The sequence below is a fragment of the Agrilus planipennis genome, unplaced genomic scaffold, assembly GCF_000699045.2.
Source record: "Agrilus planipennis isolate EAB-ADULT unplaced genomic scaffold, Apla_2.0 scaffold79, whole genome shotgun sequence".
Taxonomy (NCBI): domain Eukaryota; kingdom Metazoa; phylum Arthropoda; class Insecta; order Coleoptera; family Buprestidae; genus Agrilus; species Agrilus planipennis.
In genome coordinates, this window is record NW_020442428.1 from 845,828 (window position 1) to 865,891 (window position 20,064).

Consider the following 20,064-nt stretch of genomic DNA (forward strand, 5'->3'; position numbering starts at 1 on the left):
AGTCAACATTAAGTTAAAGAAAATTAAATAATTATACTAAAAAAAAGTAATAAATTTTCGCAAAATTTCCTATTTTTTTATTAAGTTTTTAACATTTTTTTTTTAGTTAACGAGAACATCGCAATTTTGTAATATATAATAGCAATAACTCAACAATTGTTTATTAATTGTTTCTAGTGAAATTAATATTAAAAAAAAAACGCAGACAACTGTATAATTTAATTAGTCCTTCATTTTCACTTTTTTCTGCCTTATTATCCTTCAATTTAAAAATGTTCAGGTAAACGTATGATTGTTTGACTGTAATCTTATTTGTTTTGCCTACTTATTATATTTACAATGCAGCATGGGATTAACTTTACTGACGCAGTTATCTTGTGTAATCAGTAATCATCGTAAAACATACGATTTTTGCTGTTTTATTTCGATATAAAACGTAAAGAATAGCAGATATTTCTTCCTATCGCAATTAAGAGAGGGCGTGTCGAAAGAGACGCATTGTAGTTATCGTGTTATCAAAATACAAAGAAAATAAGGAGTGTATTAAAAAGCTTACGATTTTTTTATTGTAGAGATGATAATTTCAATATTCGTAGGAAATGTCTTCTCTAATTTAGTTTAGCGTACATGTCTTCGATTTGAGGTAAGAAGTAGTTTCGGATTTGGGGCCTTTTTGACTTCATGGTAGGAGTTAAAAGGCCATTTTGCATGCTGAAGGGATCTGGGTGGAGGTATATGTCCTTAACCTGGAATACATAATAATATATGCATACATATAAAAGTTTTGTTATATTAATGTATTAAACAACTCCAAATGTGAGGATAAGTATCTCAATCGCATATGAATTTAGAATGTTCACAAAAATCGATCCAAAATGTCATGGGTCCAATCGTCGTTAATTACGTCTTTGATGTCATGGGTGTTAATTAAAAAATTAAAAAGAAGAAACCCCTAATTACCACAAAAACTTTTTTGAGTGGACACGTGTTTCGCCCACTTCATACGTGGGCATTACCAACGCAATTTTTTGTGGTAATTAGGGGCGAGTCTTCTTTTAAATTTTTAATTGATTATTATTTACCACAGTCTCCTTTTTCTACTATGTCATGGGTGCTTTATCTTTAAGCGTTGTCATTTACCTGTTCGAATGATTTAAGAGCAGCTTCCTTCCCCCATGCAATCATGTCGTCAAAAATAAGTTGTTTCACTTCGGGGTGACTGCAGAGGACGCTAAACGTTCCCGGGATTCCATTTTCCTGCGCCCAGCACTTTATTACGTCCACCTCCGGCACCACAATTGCGACAATGCAAGACTGGAATTAATTTCAAAAGATTTTAATAATCGCAATTTCCTACTGGCGAAAATACGACACAAACCTTCAATGATTCGCCGTGAACAAAAACTTGATGAACGTACTGAGATCTAAGATAAACACTCTCGATTTTCTCTGGAACGATGTACTCTCCCTGGGACAATTTGAAGATGTGCTTTCTTCGATCAATTATTTTCAATGTGCCATTCTAAAAAAAAAATATCATAAATACCTAAAAATCTGTATCAAATCAAAAATATATTTCTTTTGAATTTACCGGCATCCACTGTCCCACATCTCCTGTATGATGCCATCCCTGCTCGTCTATAGTTTCTTCTGTTTTCTGGGGATCTTTGTAGTAACCCATGAATACATTGGTACCCTTAACGCACACCTCTCCCTGATTATTTTTCGCCCAGTATTCCATTTCCGGGACATCAACCAATTTGACACAACAACAAGCTACTGGAGGGCCAACATGGCCAGGAACATGGTCTCCTTGAATCGTAAGGGTTATGGGAGCGGTGCACTCTGTTTGACCATACCCTTCAACCACCTACATGGTAAAAATAGTAATTTCGGGTAAATATTTTGATTTTGATACGATTAATTAGTGGCATAGTACTCACCACACACCCCAACGCGCATCGGACAAATGTCAAAACATTTTCAGCTAAAGGGGCTGATCCGACCAACATTAGTCGCAATCTTCCTCCCATCCCTTCCTGTACTTTTCTAAACACTATTTTGTCCCAAATACTATTGTTACGAACTATACCCCTAAAATTATAATTAGTATTTAGAATTTGGTTTAGAAATGAATAGGTAGCACTGTAGTTTTTTTTTGCGAACCTTTTAAGTTCATTTTCTTTGGCACTCATAGCCATGTTGAATAGCATTTTCTTTATAAAGCTGCCAGAAACTTCTGACTGGACTTTGTCGTAAATTCTGTTTAGTAATCTCGGCACTGCGGGGCTGACTGTTGGTCGAAGGGCCTTCATGTCATCCGAAAGTCTTCTTACGTCCCCCAAGAAAAAGCCTATCGCGCCTCCGACCATGTACATGGCATTCTTAAAAATAAGCCAAACATAACCCGAAATGCAGGAAATATAAAACTACGATGAGAATTTTAGAAGAATTTTTGTAGGGTTATCAGTACATCAAAGTGAACCCTACAAAATTTTTTCTAAAATTCTTATTGTTAATAATGATTATACAGTGGTTCGACCATTATGTGACCTTTGTGGTTAGGTAAGGTCGCCATTGTTGCTGTTGTCACCTCGTAGGTTAGGTTAGGTTAAAATTCTTATTGTTAATAATGATTATATACTAGTTAGACGATTCTGTGACCTTTGTAGTTAGGTAAGGTCGTTATTGTTGCTGTTGTCACCTCGTAGGTTAGTGGTAGAGCAATGATGCGTAAAGTCATGCACCCGGGTTCGATTCTCGGCGAGGGCGTGACAGCAGCAACAATTTTTTTTCATTAATTTTTGAGATTAATTGTAATGATATAACTACAAATTTGTGACTGTAAGAGAGGTGGTTGAAGGAAATTTTCTATATGATGATGTTTTGATAATTTACCTCGCAGCACCTTTCCAGCATATGGGCAAGAGGTAGGAATGATATCATGGTATCACTGCTAGTGAGCCTGTGGTCCCCGAATTGTAACATAACGGCACAAACAGCTGCGATAACATTTTCGTGGGACAACATTACACCTTTTGGGTTTCCCGTTGTGCCGCTTGTGTAACATACTGTGCAGAGATCAGACGGTTTTGGGGGCTACGAGAATAATACCAATTTTATATTTGTATGCCTGTACTGAATTTTATTATATTTTGACATATTTGCAATACATTAAATACTAATCGGAAAAGTGTTTAAGAAAGTGAAAGTTTTCAAAATACAATTTAAATCGTAAATAAAAAAACCTGAGGTCTATTTCTAAAAAAAAAAAGATGAAAATGAACTGAATATGTTTCACTAAAGTAGTAATATTTTCAATTAATAATAAGGATCTTTACTTTACTTATTTTGAGGTTAAATTGATCTTTTGCTTATTTAAAGATGCTACTAATTTTAAGTGTAAATTGTATCGTATATTAAGGTCATTGTTATTGCTGATAGTTACCTCATCTGGATGCATTTTTTGTGACCCCAGTGTTTCAACGTCGGAAAACCGAAGTATTTCTACACCCCTATTTTTGGCCCTTTGTTTTGTGGCCGGTCGAACTTCTTTGAATGAAACAATTTTTCTCAAACATTTTGGCGCTTTGTCTAGTAGAAGATTGCATTTGATGTCATCTTCACAAATAACAATATTTATTTCGGCTAAGGGAAAAAGGAATTGATTAAAATCAAAATNGATAAAACACAGACCAACTTTTACCCGCTGTCTTAACAGTGCGTTTTAGAAAATACTACAAATGGCGCAGTAAACGCCATCTGTAGCAGGATGCTACATTTTAGGATTACGTATGCTCCAACAAGGCCCACTTGTGTGGATATCTACTTGCTGAAAACGAATCCCGGCGTAGCCAACCTCAACGTGATAGGCACGTTAGCTTAATCGAATAAAATAATTCGAAGTGGTCTTGTATTCTGTCGAAACTGCCAGACGCGGATCGCGATTTCGATCTTTTTGGATCTCATCAGCGCTTTGCAGGCAGCTCCGACAGGACAGAGACCAACTTTTACCTGCTGTCTTAACAGTGCGTTTTAGAAAATACTACAAATGGCGTATTAAACGCCATCTGTAGCACGATGCTACATTTTAGGATTACGTATGCTCCAACAAGGTCCACTTGTGTGGATATCTACTTGCTGAAATTATTATTTAGACAATCGACCCTTATAGGGTAGAAATGTTATGGGAGTCTGTAGTTTGTGAAGTTTGAGGTATAAAAGCAACTCAAAAGATACTGTGTTCATTATTGTTTTTAGTTTTTTTTTCAAAGAAATAATAAGAAAATATACACCAGTTTTACTAAAAAGTCTGACCTTGTTTAATGATGAAGGCACAGGCGTCTGGACCGAGTGTGTCATATAATGGCACCAGGACCATACTGTAACAATAAGCTGCTTGTTCTGTCAGGATCCATTCGGGACAATTTTGGGAATATATGCCGATGAAAGTGTTCGTACCGGGCTGTAAACCGTTGGCCACTAAACCAGAACCGAAATTTTTAGCTCTTAAGAGGGCCTCGTTGTAGTTAAGCCATTGGTAAGGTTTATTGTACGATTCACGCCATCCTAAACAGGGGCCGTTATCTGTAATGCAAATAGAGAAAAATAATTGTGATAGCAAGGAATTGACTACAGTTCTTTACAATTTCTCCACATTTTTGTGTTTTTGAAATATATATTAAACTCATCATCATCATCATAAGGTCGTCAGTCCTAAGACTGGTTGGACACGTACCTCCACTCTTTCCTATCCTGAGTTAATTTTCGCATTTCCTAAAATTTGAACAACCCACATCCTTAACTATATGCGAATAGCAATCTAATCTAGCTCTACCTCTACTCCTCTTAACTTCTGTTTCTGCCTCTAACTAGACCTTCATCTATCAATCTCGCCTACTTCTTATTGACTTCCATAGAGTCATCTATTAACATATTCTTTCTAATACTCGAGACGTAATAATTTTACTGGAACATTCTAAAATTCTTCTGGTATCTTTTGATTCAGTTTCGATCACAAAACCATGTGTAGCTTCAAATATATTATAAATGACTTTACACCTCAAATTTTCATTGCCGTTTACGTGTACGACGTTTTTGGGGCATTTTGTATGTACAACTATGCAAATGAAAAGAATTGTACGGTAAAGCTTTCTTGCTATTGCACCGTTATTAGATGTTTATATGTGTGCCTGGCGCATCCACCAGAAAATATAAATCGTCATCAATAAAGTCGTCAGTCCTAAGACAGGTTGGACACGCACTAAGCTAATCTTTTCATTTCTCTAAAACTAGAATATACCACATGCAAGGGCGTCGTCCGGGGGGGGGGGACAGGTGGAGGCAGCTGTATCCCTCCCCAGCGACTCAAACTTTTGTCTTAGTACTGAAGTATCAAGATTTTTGTTATGAATAAAAAGTCTCTTACAAAAATTTTTTACAGACCTTGTGGATTCAAAAAATGACCTTTAAAGTATAAATTATAATTAGACCTAATTTGGTGCTTGTAAGTTTGGCTGTTTTTTAAAATTCCGAAACAGAAACGCCTCTAAAATCTTGTCCATTTGAGAATAAGTCAATAACAGAGATTAAAATCTTTAATTCTCTATATTTTCTATGTTTTTTCAATTTGCTCTAAATATTCTAATTTCGGGGTAGGCCGTACCTTCGGGGAAACGTTGTAATAACTATTCCGTACAAATGAGCCTGTCTTTCGAACTAGACCTTGTCTTATATCTTATCTATAATCAATCATGTAGCAATTAATCATAGAAAAATTGTTGTTATCTGTAGATTCATTAGAAGATTATTGTTTTACGTATTATAAATTTCTTTAATATCCTATCGAAATTGAGTACAGTCAGGGTTGGTTAGCCATCTAGGCGCCTCGGACGGGTCATGCCTTTGACGCCCATTTAGGTATACTTATTTCATTACAAATTAAAAAATCTTTTCTTTTAGATCGATAAAAACAGGTACTCAAATGGAGTGGCAGACATCCCGGTCGCCCCCCGGCACCGAGTACAGTAAATTAATAAATAATAGATAATAATAAATTAAATCAAAGTTTTATGTGTAAACGTCGAACTACTACAATATGTAAATGGGAGTTTGATTTATTGCAAAATTATGCAATTATACATATTTAGTATTAAAATTAATGTTAATTTTCTGCTTTTATAGATTAAATTACGTACCTTATACTTATGATAAGATTAATACTAGAACAAGTTTATTAATATGTGTAATTATTACAAACTTATTTAATAAGGAGAATAAAACCCCTGAAAAATTCTATAAACATTTTACTTGATAACGTATTTGTTTTGGAAATTTTTGTTACCAAAACATATTTTCTATTAATTAAAAGCGAGCTGAACATAAACCAGACTTATTTAAAAACAGTAGGTATGTACAGTAAGAAATAGCACCTATTTTAACTAACCTATTGCCACCTTACGACAATTAACATAAGTTTTATAAGAACGTTATTGTTGTCGCTATCTTAATATCAATTATTTATGTGATTCCCTAGCATAAAACAGCGATTTCTAGTTTTTGATCTAATTTCTGATCAATTTTTGTTTATCATTATTCCGACAATACCGCTTCCACTTTATTTACGGCTAAGTCTAAGTTCTCCTTGCTAGATGCTAATAGTGCTGTATCATCAGCAAATCTAAGTATGCCCGCTGTGTGTTCAGCTCGAGAAGTCGATATCCTTATGGATTTTGTTCAACATTTTCGTGGCTATTTTCATACTTCGCCTGGGAATCCCATATACGTATTTCTTTAAATAAGTTTCTGGCCTAAATACGAGTCCTTTGGCTGAGGAATCCCATAACTGTAAATGTTGTCAGACTACTCTGAATAAATGCTATTGATGACTCTTACGATTATTTTTAGAATGGTTATTTTTATGAGACCCCTAAGACGCGAAGCTACAGGCGGCATCGACTCCTAACTATGCCTCCTGGGAATCCTTGCCTCACTCTCTTCCTAATATTTACTTCATCTCAACGTTGCTGCCCAAAAATGCTATACTGCTTGATGCTACATATCACCCTTCTACCCTGTATCTCATCTCTTTATAAGAGATAGATAAACATAAATATTTTACATGAAGATTGGAAAAACTTTGGCGGTTGTTGTAGAACAAACAGAAAAGCTCAAAACCCCAACGCCAAAACAAGACACTGTGCGAAAAGTGCTTCGGACAACTACAGTGTCTTGTTTTGGCGTTGGGGTTTTGAGTTTTTCTGTTTGTTCTATAAATATTTTACATGGAATCATCATCGGTACATTACTTAAATTCAATTTATTACACTTAAAATGATAACGATCGAGTTGGCATCATCGAAATTTCGTACGGAAACGTTTCGTCAATAACTCAATTAGCTTTCAGTCAGTCAATCAATCAGTCTCAAATAGATCGATGCATTTAACAGAGTTCACTTGGGAAATTGCGTTGGAAATGTGGAAACTTCTTCCCCTTCAAATGTAATCGCATCGTCTCACAAAAAGATGAATTATATTAAACATTTTCCGATGGCTACACTGAAACGGATGCAAGTATTAATAAACTGACTTTTGTTGGTTAAAAATGGTTGGCTAATTTCAGTCAGTGACGAAGTTATGTGTTACTGTCGCCACATTGCTGTAGATTTATTCAGCATTACGGAAGAAATAAAATAGGTAAAATTTAAGGAGCTAAGAATAAAGTAAAACTTATTGCCTGTGTCTAAGACCCACTGGTGAGTAAAACTGATCTTGCTCTTGTAGTTTTTATACTAGCAAGATCAAGACTACGACGAACGAACAAAACCAAGACTAAAACCAAGACCGAACGAACAAAGTCAAGTATAAAATCAAACCGAAAATATGGTGGAGGTGCCGGGTTTCATCTTTATTGAACAATCACATTCATAGAAGACATAGAATCAGGGGAGGATTCGTAGTTTTAGTTTTCCTATAGTTTTACCTATTTGAAATATTACTTCAACTTCAAAATATGAAAGACCGCTAGAGCTGAAACACCGCAGCATTGTAATTCATGTTATAGTTAATTAATTAATTAATTAGTTGATAGGTAACTCATCAAAAATTACCTTATATATTAACTAGAATAAATAGGGGATATGTCCCTTGAAGGAAGATAGTGTGGAGATAGGTGGCTAGGTTATCCCATAATGAAATAAGAGTTCGATGTAGCATTAAACAACTTAAAGAATGATAAGGCTCCAGGTATAGACGGAGTACGGGCGGAAATTCTAAAACATGCAGGACAAAAGGTTAGAAATCGTATGTTTATGCTAGTTAGTCACATTTACGAGAGGGCGAAAGTCCCAAAGGATTATAAACGGAACAAAAACAGAGGTGTGGATAGGTGCGAGACATTTAGAACAATTAGCTTAACTTGCGTCAAAAATTTTAACTAGAATTGTACAGAGAAGAATGGAAAAAAGGGCGGAAGAACTATTAGGGGAAGATCAATTTGGGTTTAAAAGAAATAGAAGAACGCAGGAAGCCATTCTAGTTTTACGGGGAACAATAGAGAAAACGATAGAGAAAGAGCGCATACATAGGATTTGTAGATTAAGAAAAGGCTTTTGACAATGTTAAATGGGACAAGATGTTAAATATACCTAAAGGGATGAGTTACAGAGATAGAACAGTGATACTTAGTTTGCATAAAGAGCAACAGGCAGTTATAGAGCTGGGGCTGCAACGTAGAGAAGTAAATATTAGCAAGGGAGTCAGACAGGGATGCACACTGTTGCCGCTACTTTTTAATCTACATATCGAAAACGCGATCAACATTATTAAAGACAATACAACTGTAAGGATAGATATACAGGGTAAAAGACTAGTATGCTTAGATTTGCAAAACAGTATTGTATGAAAATAAATAAAAGTAAACTAAAAATACTGGTATGGAAGGGTATAAAAAGTAGGGAAAGAGAGAATATATAAAGATAAGAGACAAAAAATTAGAAAAAGTGGCTGATTTTCGGTTTCCAGAAGTCAGGATGGATAGAGATATAAAACAGAGGGTTGAATCGCCTTCAAAAAAGTCACTTCTATGCTCGCGAACGGTTAATTTAGAAACTCGAAAAAGATTGTTAAAGGTTTCTTTTTTAAGTTCGGCGTTGTACGGGTGCGGTGGAAAAGAAAAGGTTAGAAGCATTCGAAATGTTTTGTTATAGGCCAATGATGAGGATATACCGCGAATGGAGTAGGTTAGAGGACCAGTTTTAGGACTGACGATTTTATAATAGTGATACCTCATGTAGCGTATGCTGATGGAGGGATTTCCCCCTAGATTTACGATTAGGACCCCACAAAACAATCTTTTAATGACTTTATTATACCGTCTGCCGAAATCATAAACACGTTACATATTGACTTATTATTATAATGGCTTGGGTATTGATTTAAATTTTTCAGAAATAAATTAACCAATGGTGTCAAGTCATGACGAGATACTTAACTTTTCTATCGATATGAATCAATCAGCAGAAATCTGGTGTCATCGGAAATCCTATGCCGTTAACTAAACGCAACATTTATTTTTTTTTACTTATAATTCCAGTACAAAGTTAGTGAAATTTCACTTATTCTTAAGGTACTTGATACGGACAATACCCGCTAAATCTCACCTACAACCCTTACCTACTTATAAACAACTAAAAATCATATTGTAAACTTCCACAAATTTCAGTGGAGGGCGTTTTTATTAGTATTATAGTTGAACTCAATAGATGATTTATTGGGTAGCTTCATAAAATTGTAGTGCTGTCTAAATATTGCGAAGTTATTTGGATTCGGACGTCGATAAATAAACGGTTCGCCAATTCAAACGCATTTCAAGCATAATTAGTGCTAATGGATTGTTTATTTTAAAGGCTTACTCGATTCTTTGGCACCTCTTCTGAAGCTTTCGTACAGCGTACGACAGTCTTCCCATAAGTAACTGACGAACTTGCCCTCTTTAGCGTCTTTGTAAAACCTGGAGACTCGAATAAGCTCTGGACCCTGAAACAAAGTAATTCCTTATGAGAAAATAATAACTATCATATTTAATTCAACTAAGCTGTATGTTTGGAGCGCGGTGTTGTACGGGTGCGAAACATAGACAGTGGGCGTGGCGGAAAAGAAAAGGTTAGAAGCGTGGTGTTATAGACAAATTTTGAAGATAACGTGGGTAGAGAAAAGTTAGAAATGAAGAGGTATTAGAAAGAATAGGAGAACAGAGGACTCTATGGAAGTCAATAAGAAAAATAGGCGAGATAGGTTAATACGAGACCTTCTTAGTCATGAAGGTCTACTCAGAGACATACTAATGGCAGAAACAGGAGTTAGGAGGGGTAGAGGTAGATCTAGGTTAGATTACTGTTCGCTAATAGTTAAGGATGTAGATTGTTCTAGTTTTAAGGAAATGCGAAGATTAGCTCTGGATAGGAAAAAGCGGAGGTACGTGTCCAACCAGTCTTAGGACTGACGACCTTATGATGATGATTTAATTCAGTGGCATAACAACAAATTTCAAATTCAATAAAATTCTTTAAGCGATATGTACCTTTCCATAGAATATTGATTTGCGAATTTATCGCCGAAGGAGTTTGAAATTCTGTTTTTCAGCGACAGATTTAGGTTAGGTTAGGTTTTAGAAGAAAACAGACAACATCGTCATTTTCAACGACTTTTTAACTGAACGGTTAATTTAAATTTTCCAAAAATATCAAAGTATCTACGTAATGTACAATACCCTGTTTCATATCCCCCTAACCCCACGCAACAGGACCGTATCATCTGACCTGACCCCTCCTACCACCCCGTTACAAAATGTAAAGTTTTACACTTTAGTTCAGATAAGAAATAATAGGTTATTCACTTTTAAAAATTGACAGCTATTTAAGTCTTTATTATGCTGTCTTGTGTGCTTAAACCACCTACTTAAAAACTGTATTGCTTCCATATGGCTAATATCTAGGAAAGACATACTTTATTTTCTACTTATACTAAAATCAGTCAAAACAACATCAAGAATCTTTAAGTTTATCAATATATAGATCTAATTAAATAGATCAAAGAATCGTTATAGATATGTAGACACATGAATCGCATCATGACGAGAGAGTATTTACCAGATACTACTAAAAATAACTGAGTATACATCCTTATAAAAATATATTATAGAGACCTATAAAGGAAAAATTGATAGTAACGCTCAACTAATTACTTTATTATATGTAGGCGTTTTCTTCGGGTCAAATTCATGAGGGATGAAAAGTCTTAAATAGAAACGGTGGAATTAACGAGGTGACAACTGAACAGCTGTGTTCTTGTCGGTGGAGTAATCGCCTCGTCTCTCTGTCCTCTGACAAGGGTTCACCTAGGTTTTCCCACTCTGCTCAAATTCTCAGCGTTTCCTTATGAAGAGATTCGTTGTGTCATATCAGGTAGCCAATCATCATTCCTTCCCTGTTTTTTATAATTCTTTAGTATTTGTCTTTCTTCTTCATTTTCTTTCTGTTAAACTGTCACTCTCTATTCATTCCTCACACCACATTTTAAATGTTGGTGACCTTTCTCGTGTTGACGTTTCGCACTCTCATCTACGCTTCGTTTTCTTGAACTTATTGGCATTAAAAATTGTTTCGTCTGGTGTTGGTTTTAATTTGGTGCAATTAAACGTTATACCTTTAATGGTTTTGATTTCTACTCATACCTTGACCAATGTTAAGGGGCGCACACGGAAAATTTAAAAAAAGAATCAGAACTGGGCCGGTATCCGGTTTGGATCTGGAATACGGCGAATCTGCCACTTGTTTTAGGTTCAGTTCCTCCTATTTATGTTTCGTCGAGTCAGTGGTTGAGAAAATGCTCATAAATTTTTATTTAAAGTCAATTTCCTCAATTTACGTTTTTCGGAAAATCTCATGGTTGTTAGATAGTTAGTTAAGAAAACGGTGAATAATACTATTAGAGCCTAAAGAAAATGGAATTCGGATGACGAACCGAAACAAGTCGAATAAAATTTACAAGAGAAAAGGCCAACGAGAAAAGATAGGTACAGAAATTTGTGATACTCGAAAAACATTATTTCAATAAGCAAATAAGGGTACTTCAGGAGAGTAAAGGATATTTTGTTTATTACATTCCCATACCTACTGTTCGTTTCAAGAAGTTAGAGATATGCCCCTTCCCTTTATTAGGATGCGCCGTAGCATATTTCCAAATTCAATCATATTTGTCTGCGGAGCTCATTTCTCCACCGATCATCGAGCGAGAACTAGACAAAAGTGTACAGTACCATTTGCAAAATTATTTAAACTGTCTCGTTAAAATCTAAGAATATGCTTAATTTAAAAGCACATTTAGCCAAGAATATTAACAAGTGAATTAACTTAACGCTCAACACACCTATAAAACTTTTGCTTTGTTTTCTATTGTTAATTTATATACATTTTTGTTTTAAGAAATTGCTAAACATTTTCGTCTAGTACTGTACAGTTCTAGCCGATCTCCTAAGACCGCCCATCGAGAGCTCTGCTCGTTCAAGCTTGTTCCAACTATTTCTGTCTTGCTCACGCCTAGTGTGTAGTCTTTCTATCTTCGCGCAGACTTCTTCGAGGTCACAATTCTAACAAATTGAAATGGACTGTATTTTCTAAGTAATTCTGTTGTTATAAATGAAAATCACGTGTAGGTTAGAAATCAAGAAAGAAGAATGGTAAAAGAGGCCATGGTAAATAATTAAATAAACTAAATGAGATCCTTAACCACTACAAAAACTTTTTGAAAACCGGACATGTGTTTAACTCATTTGTGTGTGGATATTATCATTGCGAGATTAGATAGAGTTTCCCGATAGTGTATCCATATGGATGACACGGCAAAGCAAATACGTTGAAGGAAGTTTTTGTTATAAAGAGTTTTATTCATTTGGTCTGTCTCATCATTCTCACTCCAACTAGCACCCACCCATTCCCAATATTCCTAAAGAAGGCTAAAAAGGGTCTTCCATGATCCTTACAGAGTGTTTGTACTGTCTTTTCTACCTGTAATACATCCCTATACAACCTCACTCACATTATTCCAGTGGGGCTAAGTTATAAGAACATCGATTATAATGGCAACTCTGATGTAACGTCAATTTTTAATAGTCCCGCAAATTTACCATTCAAATTAACGCTAAAACTCGGATATAACGTCATATTTTTACTGCTACGAATCTTTTAAATGGTTGTATTATTTACGGTATTTTCACTATCAGAATCTTGGTCGGAAAAATAAAAAGTCCTTTCCTAACAACATTTGTAACCTTTAACGTATGGACTGCATAATTAGTGCAAGATTAGTGTTTCCGAAATTGTTCAGTTTGTCTAACAAATTCATGGAGTTCAAACTTCCGTTAATAACGACACATGGTTATTGTCTAAATATCGCTATAACAAACATCTACTGTAATACAGTCACAATCTGTTTACTGCTCATATTTGGTCGTAAAAACCGATAGTCGTAATAGCCGGTGACGTTGTTATTAAGTACCTAATACCCTATTATTAAATACGTGATTAATATATTCACATATAAAATAAAACTACATTTTATTTATTGTACATAAAATGTATTGTAAAAAGACATAACGTACATATAATTATCATTTTTCTGTATTAATAAAATCTGTAATTTTAGTCTGTTTGGAACACTTGTAGTTCCCATTGAATTTTAATTAATATATCGTCATAATTTCCCTGCACGTGAAACTGTTCATTAAAAAGAACAATTTTTCGTAATACACTGACAACATTAAGACCATTATTCAAAGTTGACACTGTAAATTGTTCCTCAGTCTCTTCTTGTTCGTCCCTTTCCCTTTGAACTTCTTGTACAATATCATCTTCCGTAGCTGGTGCACAAATTGCAACAGAATTATCTACATCAATAAACACCTCAGCTTCAGTAGTAGATATTCTGAGAATTACAACAGACCCTAAACTCGACACGTTTTTGTTTAATTTTGCGATGTTAATGGTCATTTACTATGCCAAATGTGGATACTGTTACCTATTCAAATGTTTACAATACAGCTGGTCGTTCTAACTGATATAATTCTCCGAAAATATCAGTTAAATGTAGTCGCTTAAAGAGATACGTCGTAATAAGCAATGTCGTAAAAACCAATGTTTTTTATAAGGAGGTCTAACACAATTCAGGCGGGATCTATGATATTGGTCAATATAACCGGTGTTGTTCTAAACGATGTTGTAGTAAACGGTTTTGATTGTATTAAATATCGAGGCATACTGTGTCCTTCCAGACGCGTCCTTGGCGTCTGTGAAGAACCCAGCCGAATCATCCGAAGAGTCTCATCATGTTTGTGTTCTTCTGCAGGGTTCCGGAACCCTAACTAATAACACATGGTTTTTGGTCTTTTCTACTAAATTCGAGTATCTGTTTCAGTCACTTTCACTCCTCGTCGAAATTCTTCTTCGTATCTTCCGGGATATTCTTTGTCTCGTGGTCATTCTTCTTCATATCTTTTAGGATATATTCATTGTATCATGGATATGTATCATATAAATTCTAACTTTTTTGATTTGGGCCCATTTTGGTAAGAGGGTGCCGAACAGGCTCGAATAATGCTAAACTTTTCGACTGTCTATCTATTCATATTTTACAGTTAGTAGTTATTCAAGGTAAATACAGGTTAACAAAAGGCCATTAACCCAATAGTAATTTATTGTATTAGTCCTGGTGATTTTTGCCCGATTTGTTTATTATTTTAGTGGAGCACTTGATCTTGGCATGGTAGTGTGTTAATTGGTTAAAGCCGCTGACAGCAATATGCAGGTTGAGAGAGAGAGCAATGTATTTATGCATTAAATATAATTGACGTCAATGAATTGGATAAAGACCGGACCGATTAATTTTGTTGCGAATAAAATAGTAACTGTTAATAATGGGAATTGCATTTAAATAAGTGGATACAGCCTTGTTATTCCAAATTAATTGATTACGAGCTACATAATAAACGGTTAGATAATTACTCGGTAAATTTGGAAGAAATCGAAATCGGTAATTTGTTTAGTTATTATATTACGATGCAATTACTATTTTTTATTGTTATTTCGAAGGCTTTATATTAATTACATTTCTGTTTGTCACATTTACGACGGGATTTTCGTTGTTTTAAAGAATAAATGGTCGGATCAATAAAAACGTTAATTGCATAAAGTCATTTCAACAGTAGACTCAGTCAAACTATATTTGAGTTTGGAAGTTTTGTTTAAAATTTACTTCCATTGACCAAATATTGATGATATAGCAGTATTAGCATCAAGCAAGGAGGACTTAGAGATAGCTTTAAATAAAGTGGAAGCGGTATTGACAAAGGTAGTATTGTATGAAAATAAATAAAAGTAAAACAAAAATACTGATATGCAAAGGAAGAAAAAGTAGGGAAAGAGCGAATATAAAGATAGGAGACGAAAGACTAGAAGAAGTGGCTTATTTTCGGTATCTAGGGAGTCAGATAAGTCAGGAAGGAAAAAGTAGTAGGGATTAAAGCAGAGGATCGCGCAAGGTTTAGTCGCCTTCAATAAAAAGAAGTCACTTCCATGCTCGCGAACGGTTAATTTTAGAAATTGGAAAAAGGTTGTTAATGGTGTATGTTTGGAGCGCAGCGCTGTACGGATGCGAAAAATGGACGGGGGCGCGGCGGAAAAGAAACGGTTAGAAGCGTTCGAAATGTGGTGTTACAGGCGAATGATGAGGATACCGTGGATAGAGAATATTAGAAATGAAGAGGTATTAGAAAGAATAGGAGAACAGAGGACTCTATGGATGTCAATAAAAAATAGGCGAGATAGGTTGGTAGGACACCTTCTCAGGCATGAAGGTCTACTAAGAGACATATTACAAACACAAACAGGAGTTAAAAGGAGTTAAGAATGTGGGTTGTTCTAGTTTTGGGGAAATGCGAAGATTAGCCAGTCTTAGGAATGAAGACGAGTGAAGAATGATGATGACTAAATATTAAAATAAGCGAAATATGTAGAACTTCCGATTAACATTTGATAAACCATTTCTAACGAAATAGTATCTACAACTCTAGGTGTGAACGTACCATTCAAATTAGCTCTATGCCTTTATATTAAAACCAAGAACCCTTGCAGATTTACTCATTTCAATTTGATCCTTATAATATAACTTATTGTTTGTGAAAACTTCATAATCTTTAATGATATTAACTTATTATTTATTTGTGAGAAATATAATAATAATAAATTTTAATTGTAATAACGTACACTTATTTAAGTTAAGATCTAGCCATTTAGTTCATCCAAATCAGAGTGAAAAATACTACGACATCTGCTATTATATACTACTCTAAATATCTTAAGATCATCAGAAAATAATAAAACTTTAGATAAAATTTGCAGTCAATATTGACGAAGATATTAAATAACAGCGGTCCAAGAAATGATTCTTGGGACATTCCTGACAAAGTTTTAAATTCCTTCTGTGGCGTTATCCACCACATGGTTGAAAATTGTTTCTTTTTGTGTACATATTGTAAATACCTTTCTAAAATATTTCTTTTCTGTTTTCGATTAAGGTCTATAAAAATTCCTTCCTTTTGTAAATAACCTATTGTATCTTTCTTATCTATTTAAATAACTCTATTACTGTACTTTCCTATAATCCCTGTAACATTTCATCTTTCGTGTACTAACCGCATGACGTCTGTACCTTTCATTCCTTCCTAATTACATTTTTACAATCGGTTTCTTCGGTGGTTGACTGGCCATTAATTTCTTGGTATTTCTAATCTTAAAGTTTCCATATTTTAGTACTTCCCTACTCGTATCTACTACCCTCTCTATTCCTTCCTTGTAGAACAGTTTTTCATTTTTCATAAAATACAAATGAGTTCGTCTTACGCCTTCAGCAGAACAAGTCTCTTCTCTTCTCCTTTCGTTACGCCAGTTGTTGTTAAGTTCTTGTTAAGTTGTAAATATATGTTGTTGTTGTCTAGTTTTAATTATTCGCTTTCTAAGTCCTCCTCAAAACCTTCTATAACAAAGTGACCCAAACAAACTTACGAAACTTCGAATAATAGTGCTTCAGTTTTAGTACCAAATTGAATCTGAGGAATAGTTCTTACATATATCAAATTCATGCTTACAAAGGTATACTCGTTCGTTCGTTATAACCGATCGAACTTGTTAATTTTTCGTTCAAAACATCCGCCAAAGCCTATCGTTCGTTATGAATGCGTTCGTTATATCCATGTATGAATAACACCCGTTTAAATGGAAATTCCTTTAAATTTTGTTCGTTAAAACTAAACGTTTGTTATAACGAACTGGACGACGACGATAACTGATCTGCATTCTGTGTCTGCAGTTTATCGATAAACACTTAAAGGAAATCTTCTTTCGTTGTATCCTGATACTTATCATAAGTTGTTTGATCGATTGTTGTTTCAGGTACTTTTGTGTTCCAGTAAAAAACAAAAAGAAATACAACGTGTAATCACACAACACGCTACTGAAGTGAAACTTCTTCAAACACACAAACATACCGGAATAGGGGTTAAGGAATTGGTTTAATGGTATTATTTGTACACTATGCTTCGCACGGGTGCAATGCTGATAGTAAATATATTATAGAATGTCTTTATATACAACAATCAGAGGTTTTTTGTTATTAGACAATACAAACCGGTCGGATCGCCGCAACCGCTATGTCCCTGTACTTTAAGTCTGTAATATATTCGAAAATATTCATTTAAATTACATGCTGTATTCATATAGGGCAATATTGATCTATATTAAATGCACAATGTATTTAAAAGTATTTAATTGGATAAGGATTAATGCTGTATTGCTTAAAATCGCTTCGTAAACAAGCCATTATTTCTCGTAAAAAGTAAAGGATAAAAAATGGTTATTGTGGGTTATCCCTAAGAGATCGACATACGTATACCATCGCGGACTTTTTTGTAGACCCTTTTAAGATGTACAATACTTTAGTACATTATTTTGATCTATCTCGTAGGGTTCAGCCATCGTTTGCAATGTAAGCGCAAAAAATGTGTTTATTTACGACATCACTTTACAAACCTCTAAAATTATCAGTGTTTCTCTACTATATTATGCATGTATTATACATACAAACCTTCCTCTTGAATTACTATATCTATTTAAAAAAAACGCATTAAAATCCGTTGCGCAGTTTTAAAGATCTAAGCATACATAGGGACAGACAGCGGGGGAAATGCGTTGCATGATTTCGTTACATAGCAACTCGCATCAAACGAACTTACCCTACCGTGTGTAAAGAAGTTTCACTTAAAAAAATTAGATCTACTATAAGGTGTTTAGGTAGTATTTAATCATGTGCGATCTTTATATGAGAGGGTAGGTTAAGTATTTGTAAGCAACAAACATGTTTTTGTGTCTACAATAAATAAAATAAAAATGCACTACATGGTTACGAAGGTCGTGTACGTACACGTATGTATACATATTAATGCAACATATTTGTTCGTAAGGTCAAACAATATTGCGATGTACCTACATCGAATTTAAGTTGGCTTGCAACGTGTTATTCATATGGACATTTGTAATGAAGCTGAAGAATCGTTGGAAAATCTCCAACGTTTCTCTCTGTTATTTGCTCAGTTTCACTCTGTTCTACAAGCATTTAAATTTGATTACTCAAATTTTGCTGATACATAAAACTACTTCCGAATTTCTTGTAAATGGTGGATGATGGAGTGTCTGGGAAATTTTTTTCCGCTTGTACTCCATTGAACTGTTCTTTAATAGGCATCCTACAATATTTTAAGATCCTTTTTATTCCCGTATAAATTCCAAAAATATATTTCCAAAATATAGACTTTAGTTTCTCTAGTATTTTCTACAATATTTAAGATCCTCATTATCCCCTATAATATCCAAAAATCCCTGAATATAGACTTTAGAGTTTCTCTAGTATTTTCAATGAAAATTATAGCAAATAAAGCAGCAAAAAGAATTTATGAAAGAATAAGAAGTAACCCATTTTTCTATATCTCCCATCTAATGACTTCAGGAAGAAGGCAATATAAAGCCGATTTTTGGTCTACGACATAGTCGATTGTTTTAGAAGTCTTGACGATAGTTTTGCTAGTTTCTATCAAATTCAAAGCATTACCTTTATGATTGTACAATTTATTTTTGTTTAACGACAGTACAACTATGCTAATGGTTTGCAATTGAAATTTTGACACATTTTCAAAATATACTACAAATGGACCGGGTATATCCGGTTTAGATTCGGCACTTCTTTTAGGTTGTAGCCGAGTACCGGATAATAACGCCGGATACCTGGCAGGGCCAGGTAATTCTATTAGAGCACCAGTAATAATAATTTAATTTAAGTATAACAAAAACCTACTCAATGAAAATTGATAATTCAAATTGTATTGAGATAGGTCGTTTGTCCTAATTCGTATTATTTATAATAGGTTTATCACTATGACCGAACTGTTACAACTGTTGTATTTCTGCTGCTTGTTGGTATAACTTATTAGTATGATTTTACCATCTTGAGGACTTTTAGTGCTATAAGTTTAGCTCAACGGTTTCAACTCAATCCTTTCGTTGAAAATCCGTCAACCAATTATTAAAATTTCATTGGTTTAATGTTTTATCAACATTTTGAACGGGACCTAATGTCGTTTGGGACGCTGATGAGGGTAGCATTTAACGGAAAGCCAGAACGAATACGTCAACCATTATCAACCGAAGTAGGGATGTTGGGGACGAATATTCTTCACAAAGAAGACTGATTTTTATATTTATGATAGTTTATTAAAAAGCGATTGTTGTACCTCACGTATCGTGCTTAATGATGAAAAATATAGTTGTACATCTTAAAAAATGTCAAAATGCCAAAACGGCCAAACTTTGGGAGCTCCGTAGAGAACATCGTAAACTAAAAATTGACTTTGTGTATCTCGTTTTTAAATCGATATACCTACTTTTCTTGCATTATTTGAAATGC

At 34.5% G+C, this 20,064-nt stretch overlaps 1 protein-coding gene across 5 annotated transcripts in view; it reads right to left on the minus strand.

Annotated features, from left to right (window-relative positions):
• Positions 1-539: 539 nt before the first annotated feature.
• Positions 540-20,064, minus strand: part of LOC108734630 (long-chain-fatty-acid--CoA ligase 1) — a 115,048-nt gene continuing 95,523 nt past the window's right edge. For all 5 annotated transcript variants that reach the window (XM_025980246.1, XM_025980247.1, XM_025980248.1 and 2 more), the window contains 10 exons: positions 9,912-10,035; positions 4,318-4,587; positions 3,449-3,648; positions 2,899-3,099; positions 2,167-2,384; positions 1,944-2,094; positions 1,592-1,870; positions 1,379-1,522; positions 1,141-1,314; positions 540-746 (listed from right to left, as the gene is read on the minus strand). In XM_025980246.1, the coding sequence (XP_025836031.1) occupies positions 609-746; positions 1,141-1,314; positions 1,379-1,522; positions 1,592-1,870; positions 1,944-2,094; positions 2,167-2,384; positions 2,899-3,099; positions 3,449-3,648; positions 4,318-4,587; positions 9,912-10,035 (1,899 nt within the window). In that variant the 3' untranslated portion in view covers positions 540-608. The remainder of the gene's footprint in view (positions 747-1,140; positions 1,315-1,378; positions 1,523-1,591; positions 1,871-1,943; positions 2,095-2,166; positions 2,385-2,898; positions 3,100-3,448; positions 3,649-4,317; positions 4,588-9,911; positions 10,036-20,064) is intronic.